The 19,811-nt window shown below is 62.4% G+C and overlaps 1 protein-coding gene across 4 annotated transcripts in view; it reads right to left on the bottom strand.

Annotated features, from left to right (window-relative positions):
- The window catches only part of ADGRB1 (adhesion G protein-coupled receptor B1), a 102,450-nt gene that overhangs the window by 20,658 nt on the left and 61,981 nt on the right, over nucleotides 1-19,811 (bottom strand). For all 4 annotated transcript variants that reach the window (XM_054518966.2, XM_054518963.2, XM_054518964.2 and 1 more), the window contains exons 18-23: nucleotides 14,745-14,886; nucleotides 6,673-6,776; nucleotides 3,681-3,783; nucleotides 2,546-2,696; nucleotides 1,946-2,015; nucleotides 323-389 (exon numbers count right to left, since the gene is read on the bottom strand). In XM_054518966.2, coding sequence (XP_054374941.2) covers nucleotides 323-389; nucleotides 1,946-2,015; nucleotides 2,546-2,696; nucleotides 3,681-3,783; nucleotides 6,673-6,776; nucleotides 14,745-14,886 — 637 coding nt within the window. The remainder of the gene's footprint in view (nucleotides 1-322; nucleotides 390-1,945; nucleotides 2,016-2,545; nucleotides 2,697-3,680; nucleotides 3,784-6,672; nucleotides 6,777-14,744; nucleotides 14,887-19,811) is intronic.

Genomic DNA, 19,811 nt, shown 5'->3' with positions numbered 1-19,811 from the left:
GTCCCCAGCTTCCTCCCATGCCACTCACTCACCACACCCGTGGGGATCTCCTGGCAGGTACACAGCTGGCGCCCAATAATCAGGCAAGCCGAGACTCCCAGGTGTGAAGAGTCACTAGCCTGGCCCAGCCCCTGCACTGCATGCCGAGGGCAGGTCAGAGTGGGGCTGTGGGCACCCCCACCCCCTGGTGATGAGGGCCATGAGGGCCATCCTGAAGGGACAGCAGGTGCACAGCCTGGGGCAGGAGACAGCACCGAGGCCCAGGAGGCAGGTGGGGGGCCCAGGCGGGGTTGCGGGGAGTGTGGCCCCAGCGGGTCAGTACCAGCACAACGGCGGCGGCAGGTCCCACGAAGGCATAGAGCAGTCCCCCCTCCAGGGAGAGCCAGCAGCTGCGGAGAAGACAGGCCATCAGCACTGCCCATGTGCAGAGGGGCGTGCAGAGAGGTGCTGCCGGCCTCTCAGGAGTAAGGGAGGTGAGCTAGGAAGTGGCAGAAGAAAACTAGCACTTATTAAGCGTCTTTGGCGTGCAGGGCATGTCACACCCACTCTTTAGCCTTAGAATCCTCAGGAGACCCCAGGCAGCCATTGTTGCCCCCATTTTACAGATGGGGACAGTACCAGAGTGGGGGACCCACCTGCTTAGAGCCACACAGCAGGGGCACCAGGCTGGCAAGGCAAAGGTCACCTGACTGTCCCTCCTTCCCCAGACCTGGGCCCTTCCCGGCTCTTCTCTCGGGATCTCTGGCCGACCCTCCTTCCTGATGCGATGCTTGAATGCTGGGGCTGGGACCCTAGCCCACAAGGCTCAGCCCCCATGGCCTCAGCACCTGGTCCTATGCTCACACATCTGTCCTGCACCCTCCCCACCACCCCCCCAGTCAGCAGCCCCACGTTCTCCAAATCTCTGGATACCACCCGTGGTGCCCATGGACACCTGAAACCCAGTAAGGACCGTTCCCTCTACCCTGAGCAGCTTACCCCATGTCATCTGTCAAACAAACTCCTGTTCATCCTTCAGAACCCCACTTCAATGTCCCCATCCCCTCCTGATCCACCCTTGACTCCGGCAGGCCAGGTATTTGCTTCTCTCATCTCTGGGGACAGTGTTTGGATTTCCCTCTCAGCACTCACCCCCTGGGCCCTCAGCTATGTCTACTCCCTACTGCCACTCAGACAGGGCAGTGCTCCAAGGGGGTGCCACATCTTGTCCCCAGGGGCTCCACAGTGAGCCAGGCCTGCTCTGGCCCTCCCACTCAGCCAGCATCAGTCACTTCCTCCTGCCTCTCGCTCCCCACTGCTCCCCTCCCTGCAGCCAGGCCCTCCCTCCAAAGCCTCGGTTCCCCTTCCCCACCCCAGTTCTTCTGCCCATCCTGAGCCCCAGACCCTCTCTCCCTACCTGGGGAACCACACTGCCTCTAGGATGACCCCAAGCTTCCTGGCTTGCCATTTAAGGCCCCAAGGACCTGGTCCAGTTGACCCTTCAGGGTCTCAGTGACGTCATCTGTGAAATAAGCCTCCGACCCCTGCCCTGCCTGCCACAGGCCTGCTGTGGGGGGTGTGCCCACTGTGCCCAGAGCTCTTGTGTCTCAAACAGCCCTCTCTCTCACCAGCACCGTGCAGAGGGGGGATCCCCACTGAACAGATGGGGAAACTGTGGCTCAGAGTGGCTAATGGACCAACTGACAGAGGGGGAGGCCCTGATGGCCTGGTTTCTTTCAATACTGCTGCCCACTGCTCGCTGCCAGGGAGAAGCTGGCTGACCAACAGGGAGGGGATGCCCAAGGGGCTCAGCCTCCAGCCCCTGGGGCCCCACCCTCCCTGAGCCTCTGTGAGATGCTCAGGGTCACATGGGGGGAGGGCATGGCCAGCCCTCACCCCTCCAGGGCGGCGGAAGTCTCTGGGGGGCCATGTGGCCATCCACCACATCCCCAATGCCCCGACTCACTAGTTCATGGTGCTGTACCCTTTGGCCTTGGTGAATCCCACGGAAATGGCCACAACCAGTGCAGGGAGCCCTGGAGAAGGAGCAGAGAAAGGGTGTTGGCCCCACCCAAGTCCCCAGCCAGCCTCCACCTCCTCCTAGCCCTGCCTTGAAGGGCCGGGGCCAGGCAGGCGCTTCTGAAGCCCCCAACAGAGGATGGGGCTGAGCAAGAGATGGCACAGGAGGTGAACAAGGCAAGGGCCTGCGGAGCTAGGTGCAGGGTGGTCCAATAAGCAGAGAATACACAGGGTGCCCGGCACATCTGACTCGCAGAGAAATCAGGAATCTTCTTTTTGTAAATGTACATCCCAAACAGTGCACCGGACATACTTGTGCTAGAAATGTTTTCGTTATCTAGACATGAAAGGGAACTGGGTGTCCTGTGCTTTATCTGGTGACTCCATGGAGGAACGAGGGCCCAGAGGGGGAAGCCCACCCAAGCAGCAACTGAGGCCCCAGGGGTCCACAGGGGACGGGGAGACGAGGGGCTGCCAGGGCAGAACAAGCAGTGGGGGCCGGGAGGAAGGATATCTGTCCAGGAGGGTGGGGAAGGCCGCGGCTCACCCCAGCCCAGGCAGAGGAAGCGCTTGCGGATGAGGCGGTTCCGGAGGTGGCCCGTCACGGCCATGTAGGACTGCCAGGCCTCGGTGAGCACCCAGCAGAAGGAGGACAGGAAGAAGAAGTGCAGGAAGGCGGCCACCAGCGTGCACACCACCTGCGTGGGGCCGAGGGCGGGGCAGGCTGGGCAGGTGCTCCCCAGCCCCACACCTGCCCCCACTGAGTGCCTGTCTGCAGCTGGCGGCCCAGCACCCAGCACCCTCACTGGGACCCGACCAGGTCCCCAGGCAGAAAGCAATCCAGAGATCACCTGGTCCTCGCCCTGAGATGGGTTGTTGACCGTCTAAGCCCCCTTGGGACAAACAGACCCTCCCTCCCTGTCTTCCTCAGCACCATTCATAGCCACACCAAATGCTAAGCCAGGGGCCCAGGGAGGGCATGTCACACCCCGAGGACACACAGCAAGTCGCAGGCAACCTCACCCACACCACGGCCCTGAGCTTCTGCCACAGCACACGGCAGGCCCTGGGGCCAGGCCTTCTCTGTCTCACTGCGGGCCCTCTTGCTTTATCTTCTCTCCTACCTTGTCAGCCTGGCCCCTTGAGGAAGCAGAGGCCCCCAGCCAAAGGCTGTGCCTGCCACATTTAGTGGAATGGGGCTGGAGACCACAGGGTAGGAACTAGGGATAGGGGGTCTGGGGAGGGCACGCAGGGGCCCACCATGAGCTGCCAGCTTCAAGGCTGGCGAGGGTGGGGGTGAGAGGGTGGACCGTGGGAGCCTCTGTCACCACAGTGCCACTCGTCTTGAGTGCCACTCCCCAGCCCTGAGGCAGCTTGAGCTGATGCCGAGTCCACTGCCCACAGCGGGATGGGCAGGGCTGCAGCAGGCTCCTCCTGAAGGGCAAGTCCAGCAGAGATGCTGGGACACAAGCTGCCCTTCTCGGCCAGCTGACCAGCCTCTGACAGGCTCCTGCAGCCACAGCAGAGGGTAGGGAACTCCCTGTAGCTAGGGCAGCCTCCTCCTGCCCCCATACCCACCTGCCTGAGTTTCCCAGGGATCCCATGGCCCAGGCCCCTCCTGGGGTCCATCCTCACCACCTGAGGATGCTGGGAGGTTCATGGCAGGACGCAAGGCTGCCTACCTTGTTGCGGGTCTGGGTCTGCCCGATGAGGATGAGGGCATTGGAGGAGATGATGGACAGGCAGAAGTTGATGAGGATGACAGAACGCTCCGAGCGGATGTACCTGTGAAGAGTGCGGGGGCCCAAGGTCAGCACCCAACAGAACCCCATCTGCACAGGGGCTGTGGTCCTGTGGCACCAAGACCAGAGCCCCACCCCACTTCCTGCAGGCATTGTCACCAACAGCACCACTACCATCACCATCACCACCATTACACCATCACCACCATTACACCATCACCACCATCATCACACAATCATTACCACCATCACCACCACCACACAATCACCACCATCACCACCACCACACCATCACCACCACCACCACACCATCACCACCATCACCATCACCACCATCATCACACAATCATTACCACCATCACCACCACCACACAATCAGTACCATCACCACCACACCATCACCATCACCACCACACCATCACCACCATCACCATCACCACTACATCACCATCACCATCATCACACAATCATTACCACCATCACCACCATCACAATCACCACCATCACCACCACCATCACCATCACCACCATCACCATCACCACCATTACACCATCACCACCATCATCACACAATCATTACCACCATCACCACCATCACAATCAGTACCACCATCACCACCACCACACCATCACCACCATCACCACCATTACACCATCACCACCATCATCACACAATCATTACCACCATCACCACCATCACAATCAGTACCACCATCACCACCACCACACCATCACCACCATCACCACCATTACACCATCACCACCATCATCACACAATCATTACCACCATCACCACCATCACAATCAGTACCACCATCACCACCACCACACCATAACTACCACCATCACCACACCATCACCACCATCACCATCACCACTACATCACCATCACGACCATCACCACCATCACACAATCACTACCACCACCACACCATCACCACCATCACCATCACCACCATTACACCATCACCACCATCATCACACAATCATTACCACCATCACCACCATCACAATCAGTACCACCATCACCAGCACCACACCATCACCACCACCACACCACCACCACACCACCATCACCACCACCACCATCACCACCACCACCACCATCACCACCATCACACAATCATTACCACCATCACCATTACCAACACAGCCATCACCACCATCAGCACCACTATCACCACCATCACAATCACTACCACCATCACCATCACATCACCACCACCATCACCATCATCACTCCATCACCACCGTCACCACCACCACCACCACAATCACTAGCACCAGCACCAACACCATCACCACCATCACCATCATCACAACCACAACTACCACTACCACCATCACCATCACCACAATCAACAGCACCACCACCAACACCACCATCACAACCACCACAACCACCATCACTACCATCATCACCATCACCACCATCACCATAATCACCAGCACCAGCACCACCACCACCATCACCACCACCATCACCACCATCATCACCATCATCATCACCATCACCACCATCACCATCACCACCACCACAATCACCACCACCACCATCACTATCACCACAATCACCAGCAGCAGCAGCACCCCCACCATCACCATTACCACCATCATCACCACAAACACCACCACCAGGACCACCATCACCATCACCATCACCACCACCACCAGCAGCCCTTGGGGACTGAGGTCCACCCAGCTGGAGAGCAGAGGGCATAGGGCTGAGCCTCAGGGGCTCTGACATGACCCTGATGTGCTGCATGACCTTGGGCAGGTCATGTTCTCTCTCTGGGTCCCTGCTTCCTCATGGGGACCACAGAACAGTCCCTGCCGGCAGCTCATAGGGCACACGGATGGCCAAGAGAGCTCACCAAGGGAGATGCTTTGAAAACTGTCCGCAGAAAACCTCCTCAGAACTCAGGACATCAGAGCTGAGTTCAGAGCCCCTGAACCCCATTCCCCAGATGTTTTGTGAAATCCAGGCCCTAGGGGAAGGCAGGTCTCAGGAAGAGGAAACACCATGGTCCCCCTGGGGCCCAGTGGATGCTGTCCCCTCAGGCAGGACAGTGGAGGGCCCCTGCCACTACCCACAACCCGGTCACTGTCTCCAGGAAAGCTCGGCCACCCTCCCCCGCCAGCCACATCGACCTCCCGGTGCCTGACCTTGGGCAGCAGCCAGGCAGTCAGTTCCGATTATCGGCTGACATCGCGCTGCCTGCAGAGCCAGAGCCCCGTGTCCTCTGGACACGTTGGGAGTCCCCACTCGGCCCCATGGGCAGTGAGTGACCTTCAGTCCTCGCTCCCTGTTCCACACTTCTACTCAATGGGACAGGAGCAGACAGTGGGGAGTGCCTGGAGGCGCGTCCACACAACCAACAGGCATGTTACTGCTCAAACACGAGCTCTCCTCCACATCTCTCCACACCTGACCGGGTGGCCCCAAAAACCCACTGGCCGCAATCAGAATGGACAGCAGACTGACAGCCCTGTGGCCTTGGGGAAAGGGGGTTTGGGGTGGAGAGTGAGCAGGGGCTTTGGGCCCTAAGGCCTGACTGGGGGTCCGGGGAAGGCTGTGGCCTGGCCTGCAGGCCTGAGGGTAGACAAGGAAGTCAGGAAGTGCAGGCAGAGGGGGCACGCACAGCTGGGGCAGAAACTCAGGCTGGCATTGCCAGGGAACACGTTCAGGGGAGGGACTGCAGGAATCGGGCCCCACAGCCTGCATGTGTGTGGCATGGACACAGTGTGAGTGTGTAGGGCGGCCTCAGAGGGGCCACAGCAGGGCTGGGTCCGTGGCAAAGGCGGAGGTGACTGTAAAGGTGAGGACAAAGGGAGGGAGGGGCACCCACGACCCCGCCCGTGACCTTGAGGGGAAGAGGTATGTGATGCAGGAGCCACGGCCGCCCGTGCCCAGCACCTGGGTGGCACCCACCTCCACACGGACACGTAGATGATGACCAGCATGAGCAGGGTGAGAGAGGACACGCCACAGCCCACGATGAGCGTCACAGACGGCAGAGTCGCCTTCTCCATGTTCTGCGGGGACCGGGAAGAGATCGCGGGGAGTGAGGCACCCCACACGCCCACTTGGCAGACCCGAAGACTGAGGCCCGAGAGTCCGCAGCCCCAGGTCACACCCACAGCGTCCGGCCCAGCCCCTCCTCCACCTCCCCGCCCACCCCCTGCAGAGGAGGGGTTTCCTCTACCAGCCCAGGCCCTCCAGAACTCCCTTTCGGGACTGTGCTCTGTGAGGATGGGCCATTTGCCTGTGCCCACAGTCATATGCCAAGACCGACGCCTGATAAGTCTTTGCCGCCATCATGTCTCGGACACCCATCGATTCCAGGCGGGCACCAGCCCTGCACTGCAGATGGGGCCAGGGAGGTGCCAGGTCCAGGCCCACCCACACGCACAGTCCTCTCGGGCCTAGGCTTAGAGAAACCCAGGGGGAGCAGCCGCTTTGACTCTGGCTCACTCCCATCCAAGATGCCATCCAGCCAGGCCCTGACACCACACACCCACCTGTCCCTCCACAGCCCCGACACATCCCACCCCTCCCTCTCTGTTCCGCAGGTGACTCTGTGTCACCTCCACAGCCCCTCAGTCCCCTGCAGCTTCTAGGCCTAGCTGCCAGCCCTGGCCCAGGCATCCCCACCTCTAGCCCTGCCCCCTGTGAGCTCCTCTCCCGACACAGTGGCATGGGGGAGGTTATCAGCGCACTGGAGGGCACCTCTGCCCTGCTCAGAGGCAGGAGAGTGTGGGAGCTGGGGCATCTTCCGGGTGCCGGGGTGACTTGAATAAAGTGGGCCCTTCCTCCTCACCACCTGGGGAGTACTTAGTTCAGGTGACTGCCCCTTCCTAGGGAGGGCCCCCACTCCTCCCTGACTCTCCTGTCCTGGGTGTCATCCAAATGCCCCACCTGGCTCTGCAAAGGCCACTGGGCTGGCGCTGGCCTTGCCTCTGGCCAGCCTCCCTTTCCTGACAAGAACGCCCTGAGCCCCTGAGGCCCCCTGGTTCCCCTCAGGGCTCTTCCCCAGCAGTGCCCCCAGAAGACCCTTCCCCACTTCACAAGACTGTGCCTCTGGCCACTGCACTCAGCTCATCCACCCCTCAAGAGGGCCTGGGCCGGCGACAGAGCCCGTCATTCCCGACCCCGTGGCCCTGCACAGCCCCAGCACGCCAGGCCTGAGGACAGACAGGGAAGTCAGGTGGCTGAAGGGCGTGCACAGCTGGGGAGGGGACTCAGGCTGACATCGCTTCTGTATGGATGAGTTCACCCCAAACAACTTCCCAACCCATCACCCGAGTCGTAAGCCAGGCTGAACCGCCATGCCTGGGGCTTGCCGGCACACCGCAGGTGGGTGTACGACTTGGGGGCGTGAACAAAGGCCCCCTGCGCACAGAGCTTCCAGATGACTGGAGAATTCAGGAGAAAGGGGGTGCAGTCCGTCTCCGGGCCCTCGGAAGGAGGCAGAGGTGGTCGGCCGGGCAGGAAGGCGAGGCCTGGGGAGAAGGGGTGCTTCGGGCACCCCTCGCCCTGAAGCTGATGCCTTCCTGGTCCCCGCCCCAAGTCTGCTGAAGCTGGCATGTTGCACTGTCTCCTAAAGCCCTGGATAGCCTTTCTTGCCCCCCCAAGGTGCTCGACATCCTGAGCCAGCCCAGCTGCCCTGCAGCCCCACTCACCCCAGCCTGGGCTCCCCCTTTCCCCTCAGTCTCCACGCTGCCCTGTGCCCTCCATGATGAACAAACCGTTCCTGCAGCCTGGACTACCTTTCCCTGCACTGCCTCCTCCAGGCAGCCTTCCCTGCCTCCCAGGCCCTGCTGGCATCCCCCTGATCCAGTTCAAAGCCCCTGCTAGATGTGGGTGCTATCCTCACAGCCGAGTGTCCTTCATGTCCCCAAGCCCCCGAGGGCCCCGCCCAGCAGGGATGCTCAGTCAACGTCATGAACCAGATGAATGAAGGTGGGGAAGGCAGAATCCAGAAAAATGGAGGAACCTGTCCAAGGTCACCAGGCGGCACAGCAGAGGGTCCAGCTCAAACACAAACCTAGGTTTCCAGACTCAGAGCAGGGCCCCAGGGATCGGCAGCTCAACATCGTTGCCAGGACTCCTGGCTCAGCCTAGCTCGCCTCTGCCCTGGCTGGGTAACCTCAGGGTCCCACTTGTCTCAGCCTTGTTCTCTGCGGGCTGCCTCGCTGCCACCTCCCTAGGCCAACCCCCGTCCTCCTGCCCTCCTGGGCACGCCTGCCTCAGCTCCCAGCAGTCTGCACTTCAGCCTCCATGGAGCCAGCCGCCTGCTGGTCTGCAAGACTGAGGGCTGCGGCAGCCTTACCTGAATCAGAGCGTGACAGTGGAGCCCTGGGGAGTGCCATTCGAAGCCCCTGCCCGGTGAGGGTCTTGCCCATCGAGGATTCCCCATCCCCTACACCCCCTGCTCCTCCCAACCCCAGCTCCTCCGAACTCCACTCCAGGCCAAAGTGAGGCCTAAGGTCGCCCACTTGGGGCTCTGTCCTCGGGGTGGTGCAGGCCACACGCCTGACATGCACAGACACATGCACCTGGGACCCACACACAGACACACACCCGGGGCCCGCACACACACGCATGCACCTGGGGCCTGCACACACACACGCACCTGGGGCCCGTACACACATGCACGCACCTGGGGCCCGCACACACGCACTCACCTGGGGCCCGCACACACACGCATGCACCTGGGGCCCGCGCACACGCATGCACCTGGGGCCTGCACACACGCACTCACCTGGGGCCCGCACACGCACGCACGCACCTGGGGCCCGCACACACGCACGCACCTGCGGCTCACACATACGCACACCTGGGGCCTGCACACGCACACTCCTGGGGCCCGCACAGACACACGACTGACACCTCCCACACCTGGCACTCGCCTCCATGGCCAAGCTGTGCTGCCCAAGTGTACCAGGTCCCATGGCTCCAGCTGTTCCTCCCCGGAACAAGAGTCGCCTTCTCTTCGTGGGCAGAAGCACTGCCAACCTGCTAGGCTTTCAAAAGCCATGGCCTCCACACAGGCCCCTCGAACTACCCCAGGTAGCGCTGCTCACCTCGGTTGTCCAAACTACGCTCTGGGAGGGCAAGATGGGAACAGTGATGCCGTGCCCGGCAGGAAACCCTGCTCAGCAGCACTCCTGCATGCCACAGCCTGGAGCTCAGGCCTCAAACCGGTGGTCCTCTGGAATTGAAGTCCCATCACCCGGTACTTCTCCCATCAAAACTCACCTGCCAGCTCTCCCACCAGCCCCTCTGATCCCTCCCAGCCTGGTTCATCAGTCACCGGTAACTTTACCAGTGCAGAGCTGAGGCCCAGGGCTAGGACACCAGCTGGACAGGGATAGGTGGGAGACAGGGTGACCCCAGTAAATGTTTCCAAGACACTGGGCTGGCCTGAGGCCGGCCGACCACAAAAGTCACAGGCAGCCGAGTAAGTGTCTCGCGCCTGCTCTGAGGCTGGCTCGGGCCCAGGCCTCTGTGGCCATCTGCTTCCGCCTGCCCTCGTTAGGCCTGGCAGCCGCAAGCCAGCCAGCTCTCCCACTGGTCCACCTGACCCCTCTCCCTGCTGCCTGGCTCATCAGTCACTCCCGAAGGCCCTTGCTCAGCAGGTTCCAGGCGATGGAGAAGGGATGGGCGGCGGCCTGGGCAGGCCCAGGGGTCCGAGAACTGCAGGCCTCACTAGGAGGGGTAGACCAAGACCGGCCTCAACTCATGCCGAGGGGAGGCAGAGCCAGGCTGGGCCCCTGCCGGAGACTGACCCAAGCCAGGCACAGTGCAGCCCAGGTCCTCGCACACGCCAGGCCCCCTGCCCTGCACGGCTTCCCTGACCTTTGGGCACCGGGCTCTCCTCTCAGCATGGAAGTCACCACTTCTCAGAGGCCCTCCCTGCATACTAGGTCTGAACCAGCCAGCCCCCTCCCGCCGATGGCTTCTCCTGGCTGGTGACTGAGTGTCTGCCAGTTTCCACCACATGAACTCCCACTCCCAATCTTCTCCTGAAACCTATATCCACCCTATGCCCGCCAAGGACTCATTTCTACCCACAGTACCACCTTCGTCCTGCCACTGCCCCAACACCATCTATGGCTCCCAAATGCCCACAAAACTAATTTCTGTCTCTAGTCATAGACTAAGCCCTGAACCCCATCATTCACTGACCCCTGACCCAGATCATACCCCGAGCCCCAATTCCCATCACACCCTGTCCCCTGAATCCAGCCACACACTAAACCCTGACCCAAGTATATTCTGAGCCTTCATCTCAGCCATACTCTAAGCCCTGATCTTGGTCACATCCTGAGCCCTGAGCCCAGTCAGGCTGTGAGTCTTGATCTTGGGCACACACTGGGCCCTGATTCTGGTCACGTGCTGACCCCTGACCGTGATCACACCCTGAACCTGACCCTGGTCATACACTGAGCCCCGAACCTGGTTGCAAATGAACTGTGACCCTGGTCACAACCTTCCAATACAGTCTGAGGCACATCACAGAAGTAATGCCAACAACTGTCCTTTTCAGACTGTTTACTACATGCCAGACTATGTCAAGTGCCATAAATACATCACCTAGTTCAGTCCCCACCACTCTGACACAGGTGGCATCATCCGCCTCACAGGTGTGACTCAGAGCGGTTACTCAACCTTCCGGCCGTCGTAGGCCTGCAGTGGCAGAGCCAGCATCTGCGCAGCTCGCGTCTGCACCGACACCCTGGCTCCAGGCCAGCTCTAGAGAAGGACTCGTGGGTCTCACCTCCCCTCGCTCTACCACCCTGCCGGATCTTATCGCACCCTGGCTCCCGGGGTGCCCACGTACCCGCCTCTACCACCATCTCAGGCCCCTGTCCTGCTCAGCAGCCCCTGCAGGCCACTCTGAACCCCCGAAGCCACAGCCTCTGCCCACTCAGACCAGAGTCCCCACTCCCAACGCGTGATCCAACCCCAGCCAGGCTAAGCTGGGCAGCACCCCTCTCTCTCCCTGCCCAGCCAGGCTCACTTTTGGCTGCCTCCCCACCTGCCAGCTGGGCTTATGCTCCTCACTCCTGCTGGGACCCCTGGGTACCCAGGCCTGACTGTTCTCCTCTTACCTCCCAGCCTCCCACCAGTCCATTCTGTACCCGGCTCCTCACGCCCCTGGAGGAAGCTCAGGCTCCCCCCAGCCCCCCAGGCCTTGCTGGCCACCAGTCTCTCTGCCTCTCCTGCCTGCTGAGCCCACGCCTGTGCCCACTTCTCCGCAGTTTCATGCCTTCCTCACCCTGCAATGGCTGCTACTCACCCCACAATGCTCGGCTGGTAAACTCCTGCACACCCCTCAGGACCCCACTCCAAGCCTCAGCCCCGTGCACTTTTCCCCACACCACACTCAGGAGGGGAGAAGGCTGTGGCCATGCACCCAGAGCCCACCCGCAGCCTTCCTCCTTTCCATCTGGGCAGCTGCAGACCTCTGTGTGCACACATCTGCCTCCCGCATCAACCCTGGCATCCCAGCCCACAGCCCTCAGAGGGGTCGGCACGGTGGACAAAAGAACATGCCAGGGGCAGGCTGTACCCAGAGAGCAGTTTCCCTTTCACTCTCGGCCCCTCCCTGCCCAGCATCAAGGGGGCCAGCCCTTGCCGAGGAGGGAGAGGTGGTGTGGAAAGGACAGGAAGACCCCAAGGGGCTCTGGTGCCAGGGAGCACCTGCTAGAGGCTGTAACCACCCTGGCTTCTTCCTGGCACTCTGATTCTCAGCTCACACCCCTGCTGGTGCCCAGAGCCCAAACTGAGCCACACGTGGTCTGCCCTTGTGGCAGAGCCAACCACCCTCCCATCTCACAGATGAGGACACTGAGGCTCCCAGGGTCCAGGCAGCCCGCCCTCGGTCCCGTGGCTCTGCAGACACTGCCAGTCCCTGTGCCCCTGGCCTCAAATGTCCTGTCCGGGACGGGGGACAGGGCACCCAACATGCCTGCTGGCATCCTGCCCTGTGAACACCAGCGTGGGTAGGCTGGGCTAACACTGGAAGCGCCCCCCCGACAGCAGCCGCGAACCCCCTGCCAAACAAGGCCCAGGACTGTGTATCTGGCTGCCTCCACCCCCGCCCCCCCGCCGCTGTCCCACAGAGCGGCTGCTTTCTCCCCCTTGTGCACTGGGGCACATAGTGGGGCTCCTCCTGGAAAGGCCCCTCAGCATCAAGCCCCCTGCTGCTGGAATTTCAGGGGCACCCCCTTTGGCCCATGTACCTGCCCCTCTCTGAACAAGTTCCCTAAGCCAGGCCCACTCTGGAGCTCAGCCTGGTGACCAACTGATATGCCACCGCCTGGGGACTGCCCCATTCCTGGGACTCTCTCAGAGTCATCTGTTTCCAACCTCACAGCCAGTCCTGGGTAGTCCAGGTCCCCTCCCTTTTACAGGTGAGGAAACTGAGGCTCAGAGGGACTTAAGGCAGAGCCAGTTCAGGGTCACAGTTTGTCAGAGACAAGCCTGTGTTTCCAGACTCCAACACTGACCTGCTGCAGGCCTGACACTGGGCTGGGAGAAGGGGCAGACGGGGCACACACCATAGCAGGTTCTCTCCTGCCCAGGTCCTCCTCGAACACCCACAGGAAGAGCAGCACCCGGAGACCGGAGGCTGGGCCCTGCCTTGCCTGGTCCAGCCTCGAAGGGGCCCAGAAAGGCTGCCCAGTGAAAGCCATAATGTCTATCCCTCCTACACAGAAGGCCACCACTTCCAAGGAGCCTCCGGGATGGCCCTTCAGACTGCTGCCTGCCAGGCTCTGTCTGCAGAACCAGCAGTATCAACAGTCTCACCTGAGGGGACAGCCCAAGCAGGGGTGCACTATGGTCAGGGACACAGACCCCTGTCCAGACCAGACTCACCCAAGACCTTGAGCAAGGCCCCCTCTCTGGGCCTCAGTTTCCCTGCCTGTCAACAGAGGATTTTACTGGCAATGGCCTGGAGGGTCCCATCCAGCTCTGGCACTGTGGGAGACCCCAGCTGCCAACATCACCCGCCCCCCACTTTCCAGAGAACACAGCCAGGAGGCCAGAGTGTCCGAGAGGCTGGGCACTACCTTCTACATCGAACCCGGGGTTCCCCAAGGGCCAGCAATGCCACCTGCAACACCCAGGAAGGACAGGTCCCCTCCAAGTGCATCCTCCACCCCTGCTGCCCCCCAGGCTTCCACAGGAGGTCTGGGCGGAGGTTACTTGGTGAGCACACACCCAAGGCCCTTTCCTGCTCTGTGGGCTGTCCTGGGCCTCGGCCTGGGCCCCAGTAGAGGGCTGTGGCCCACCTCAGGCCAGGGGGTGCAGCGTGGCCGGCCCAAAGCAAGAGAGCCTACCCGCCCCAGGGAGCTGCGCCCAACACCCAGGGCCCCTGCCAGCGGCTGGCCCCAGATGCCGTCTCCATAGAAACCGGCAGCCCCCACAGGAATCACAGGAACAAAAAGGAAGCCCCGAGGTGCTGAGGCCTGGGGGGCGGTGGATCTGGGCCAGGGCCCCTGCCTGGGGCCACCGCCACCTCCACGGACCAGGCTCTACTTGGGGTGGGTCGAAGGGCTCTGCCAAGGCGGCAGCTCCTCCTCTTCCCTCTCCCTGGCAGGCGGGGAGGACCAAGGGAAAGGGTAGCCCCTCCACAGGCGACGCCTCCCAGCCCCCGACTCAGGACCCAGCCTCTCACCAGGCCCAGGGTCCCAGGGAGATCCCGGGCCTCCAAGGCCAGGGGAGATGGGACCCACCCATCAGCCACTTTCCGGGGGTCCCGACTCCTCCCAGGCCCGTCCCCAACTCCACACTGCCACCCGCTCGGCGCCCACCCACCCTCTCCAGAGGCGCATGGACCCCGCCGGCCGGGCCAGGCCACGGCGGCTGCGGGGCGCAGCGACCCCTCCGGGACAGGACGGGTGCGGGCCCTCCCCACCCGCAGGCCCGCCGGCAGCCCCCGCCCGCGCCCCTGCCCGGCGCCCCTCCCGCCGGCCCGGCCGGGGTCTCACCGCGTCGGCGCTGAGCTGGGCTAAGATGGCGAAGGTGGAGAGCCGGTCACAGAGGCAGCGCGTCCGGAGGGCGTCGAGGGGCACCGTGCGGCAGCCGCGCCACGACCAGGGCCCGAGCTGCGGGGGGGCGGAGGAGGAGGGTCTGGGGGCGGGCGGGACACGGGAGGGAGACAGGCGGAGCGTCAGCGGTGGCGGGGACGCGGGCGCCCCGGCCCCCGAGCGGCGGCTCCGCGCCCCGGCCCCGGCCCGCCGCCCCGCACCTGCGCCCGCAGCCGCGCGCCCGCCCGCCCGCCGCCGCCAGGCCCCGCGGCCCGGGCGCCCATGCCGCGCTCTGCGCCCGCCGCCGCCGCCGCCGCCGAGAGCCGCGGAGCGCAGCCCGAGGGAGCGCCGGGCGGGGGAGCCGGGAGAGCGGGGGCGGGGCGGGGGGCGAGAGCTGGCCCAGGGCCCGGCAGTCGCCCGCCCCGCGCCCCCGCCGCCCCCAGCTCCTCCGGGGCCCGCGCCCCCGGCCCGCGCGGGAGGGAGGGGGAGGCCCGGAGGGGCGCGTGGGCGCACGTGGAACGGGGAGGGTGCGAGCCGGGTGTGGCCTGGGGGCGCGGGGCGGGTTCGGAGCGCGGCGAGGGTCCGCTCCGGAGCTCTCCGGCCCCGCGGCCCAGGGCGCCGGCTGGAGCTGACGACCTTGGGACCGCTCCATCCCCCACATCCACCTCCCCCGGGCCTCATCACCCCTGGCGCCTGCGGCTCATCTCCTGGGACAGACACAGCCTTCCCCGCGGGGAGGCTTGCCGCTGGAAACTTCCCTCTGCGGTCTGACCCAGCCGCCCGCTGTCTACGGGCCGCGACTGCCCCGGTTTTCATCTAAGCACGCATTTAAGCACAGGACTTGTTACTTGGTGCACCAGGGACTGACCTGCTCTGCAAACCCCTCCTCCTCCTCCTCTCCACCCCCAACCTCCTCCTCCTCTTCTTCCTCCTCCACCTCCTCCTCTTCCTCCTCCTCCTGCTTTGGAGCGGAATTCCCCCACCCTTCAAGGCAGCCCTCCTGTCCGGAAGCCACCGTGTCCCTCCTTCACAGACCTGGCCCTGGAGCCGGGCCTGCCTTCCTGCCTGCTGGGGCTTGGCTTGCAGAAAGTGCCCAGGAGGCCCTCTCTGAGGCTGAGTCCCCAGCCCCACCCAGGGTCCTGGGCCTGCCTGGTGGAGGAGGGACTCCAGGCCTCCTGAAAAGATGAGCCCCAAGAGCTTGTGGGTGCAGCTCTGCAGCTGCGGGAGCCCCAGCTGCTGGTCTCCTTCCAAATCCACGGCTGAAAAGGCCTCATCCCTCCCTAAGTAGCTGGGACCCAACCTCTGCCCCCGGACTTCAGGAGAAAAGCCCAAGTCGAGGGTCTTCCTATGGTCTGCCCTAGAGCCTCCATGCTGCAGTTTTACCCCATTCCCCACCCAGGAATGAGTGCGTCAAGGTGCCTTGCAGAGTCTTCAGCTCACCTCTTCCATCCCGTCCCCACTGTACCAACGGGGGCTGAGGCTAGGAGCCAGAAGGGACCTGCCCCGGTGCCCTGTGGCTGGCGCTCTCTCCAGCCTGCTATCCCCAGAGGAGCCTGGAGAGCCGCCCACACACGCAGCCCTGACCCCACACGAAAAGCCTGGGCGAGCCGCCTCTGATCAGACACCTGACTTTGTGCCTCGGCTGTGTCCCAGCTATGTGACCTTGGGAAGTTACCTATACCACCTCTTGCTTCAGTCTCCTCATCTTTAAAATGGGGGGGGGGTGTCCAGAGGGAAGCACCCAGTCCACTCTGGACAGCGCTGAGCGGCACAGGGCCGGGCTCAGAGCAAGCATGGGTCACCAGTGCCCATGTCTGATAGCCCAGAACAATCTCTATTGAATTGGGGATGTTGCTCAATCTCCCTCAGCAGCAGCACTTCCTGAGATTCGGGCCCAGGGGAGAAGGGACATGCTGTGAGCCGCTGGCCAGGGAGACCCCTGAGAATGCCCTTAGCATCTGCTTTTATCTCTTGCATCTTCTCCACCTCCTAGGGGAAGGACCTGCTCCTGTTCTACAGAGAAGGAAAACTGTGGCGGAGGTCACAGACAAGGCAGAGCTGAGAGGAGGCCCGGGAGCCGGCCTCAGGCTCTGCAGGGCTGGCTCTGGGCTGTGTGACCCTGGGAAGCCCCCTCCCCTCTCAAGTGCAGTGTGAGGCCAGGTTCCCGTGTCACGGGCCAGGGTTTAGAAGCATGAGGCTCGCTCATCTCTAGCACCCTCCGTAAAAGGAAGCCACAGAGGCACGTGGGAGCCTGGAAGGGCCCTGCAGCACCGTCAGGCTCCGAGGATGCCTCTGTCTGTGCCAGGGGCCTCAGCCCACGTGACCTTCGCAGGCTCCAAAGGGCAGCCATCCACCACACTTACCCAGCCACTGCGACAGCGGCCAGGGACCCAGGCTGCTCTGCGTCCCCAACACAGGATGGCCGAAAAGTCACAGACCTGGGGCAGAGAGACCCTTTCACCCTCTCCCTGAGCAGAGTGCAGATCCTGATAACCACGGAATGGAATCCAGGACCCAGGCAGGCTTTGGGGCTATGGACAGAACAGGAAAGGGAGCGTGGGGTCCCTGGAAAGTCCTGGTGCTCCAAATGACACCCCAGATCCTACATCCTGGCCAGAGGGTTTTCCAAGGTCTCATTCAGGTGCACAAGGAACATCCCACTCACCACCTGCGTCCATCCCCCACACCCTCCAGGGCAGAAGCCACTGTCCTCATGCTGGAGAGGAGCAGGTGGAGCAGGGGCCTGAGACCCACCCCGGGCACAGAGCCACTAAGCCCTGGCTGGTGGCTGTGCAGCAAGGGAGGCTCAGGTAACTCCCAGGAAACCTGCATTGGCTGAGTTTATTTCCTGGCTCGGGATGGGTCTCAGGTTGCCCCTGACGGTCCCTTGCAGACCTGCAGTTCAGTCAAGGTTCAGATGTTGTAGGCCCTGGGTGGGAGGGGGCATGCAGCCAGCCACATAAAAACTGGAATCCAGGCCCACTGCTGCCTTGCTGTGTGATGTTGGATAATCGCTGCCTTCCTGAGCCTCCATCTCCCGCCGAGAGGGCCCATCCCTGTGCCTGGGGATGGGTGTGCGGTTGTGGTCTATACCTGCCAGCCTTTGACCAGACACCAAGACGGCCAGCACAGTACAGGCCAGAGGGCACCCCAGGAAGAGTCCTGCAGACCGCTTTTCTCTTTGCAGCTGATACTGGGTTCCAGTCACAGCTCTGCTTCTCATGGGCCAGGCACAGCACAACCCAGGCCAGGCACAGCACAACCTCAGCCCTCTGCTCACCTGCCTGAGGGTTGCTGGGAGCACTTCGAGGGTGCAGGGAGCCGGGCTGGCTGGGGCCAACAGCCTGGCTGGTTCCCAGACGCACTGGCCAGTCTGCAGGGCGCCAGACCGACAGCTGCCCACCACTGCCTGGGAGAAGGCCAGCCTGGGAGCCAGCGCCCGGTCCCCAGGGCTCCTGCTGTGGGTGCTGAGTCGTTTATCAGCCTCTGGGGGCAGGGAGAGAGACGGGCTGCTGCCTACTCTGCTGAGGGTCAGGACATGGAAGGCCCAAGGAGGCACCTGCCCCTGGTCTAGAGAGCCGGCTGGTCAGGCTGGCAGCTCTGGAAGCAGGCAGCTCCCGGCCATTCTGTAAGGGCGTGGATCCTGGGGTGGGGTTCACTGCAATGCAGGTGCTCCCCTCAGCCTCTCTACCTCCTCTGTCCTCCTGGCTCCACAGGCCTTGGCAACATGTGTCAGGGGAACAGCCTCCCAACACACAGCCCGGGGACAGGAACCCTTCTCCTCACCCTTCCCTGCACCTCCACGATAATGGCTTCTACTCTGTGCTAAGGGCTTTCTGGCAGTTTATCATTTGATTTCTGCAGGAACCCTTAGGTCAGCTTTGTAAATAAAGAAACCAAGGCTCAGAGAGGCAGCGATTGTCCAAGTTCACACAGCAAGACAGCAGTGGGCCTGGAATCCAGTTTTTATGTGGCTGGCTGCATGCCCCCTCCCACCCAGGGCCTACAACATCTGAACCCTGACTGAACTGCAGGTCTGCAAGGGACCGTCAGGGGCAACCTGAGACCCATCCCGAGCCAGGAAATAAACTCAGCCAATGCAGGTTTCCTGGGAGTTACCCGAGCCTCCCTTGCTGCACTAGACCTCAGTCAAGGACTGGCCTTTAGCAGGACAGATGGAGGGGTGGGCCCTGAACTGAGGCCCTTGTGTGCATCTTAGATGCATGTTGACTTAGGCAAGGTGGCAAAGCCTCAGACCTCCCTCTTTCAACAAAATCTCTGGGACACATCCTCTTGTACCAGATCCTGACTTACAACATCTGGAAGTTCCCCCAAAAGTCTGACTGAAATCCTTCCTGCTGCAGGGGGCACCTGTTCCCATCTCTGCAAACAGGCAAGTCATTCCCTCCTCGCACACGGCGACTGTTCCCGCACGTGGGAGACCATTTGCCACCTCTCGTCAGCTACAGAAACTTGGAATATCTGGGTCACAGAGTGAGGTCCCCTCCTGAGCCCAGGCCTGAGGAATCTGGGTCAGTTATACCTGCTCCCCACCCCCATGGGTCCAGGGTGAGAGCAGGAGCTGGGGCAGTGACACCACCCAGGACCAGTTGAGCAGGGGCCTGGCTACAGCAGGTCCCCTTCCTGCCCAAGAGGAGTGGGGACCTAGAGCGACCTGGGACCCTCAGATGGGAATCCCAGGGCAGGGCTATGCCTTTCCCCCTAGTTAGGGCCCCATGACAGGTCCAGCCACTGCCCACCCCTCTGCAGACCACCAGTGACCGCCACCATTGGGACTTCTCCCACTCGGCTCCTGCTAAGGTCACCAAGGACCTCCATGCCAAGAAACCCAAGGGACAAGTTCTGGTTCTGTTTACTCCACCTCGGGGTCGCCCAGGTGCTCAGTCAGCACCCTGCTCGCACATGTGGCCCCAGGGGCACATTCTGGTGCATGACAGTCCCACAGGCACCCACAGCCGCACACTAAGGTAGGGCGCACAGCCAGGACGCCTGTGCATGAATCAATGG

The sequence above is a fragment of the Pongo abelii genome, chromosome 7, assembly GCF_028885655.2.
Source record: "Pongo abelii isolate AG06213 chromosome 7, NHGRI_mPonAbe1-v2.0_pri, whole genome shotgun sequence".
NCBI lineage: Eukaryota > Metazoa > Chordata > Mammalia > Primates > Hominidae > Pongo > Pongo abelii.
The sequence above is the reverse complement of the archived record's forward strand: the minus strand, read 5'-3'. Positions and strand labels throughout refer to the sequence as shown.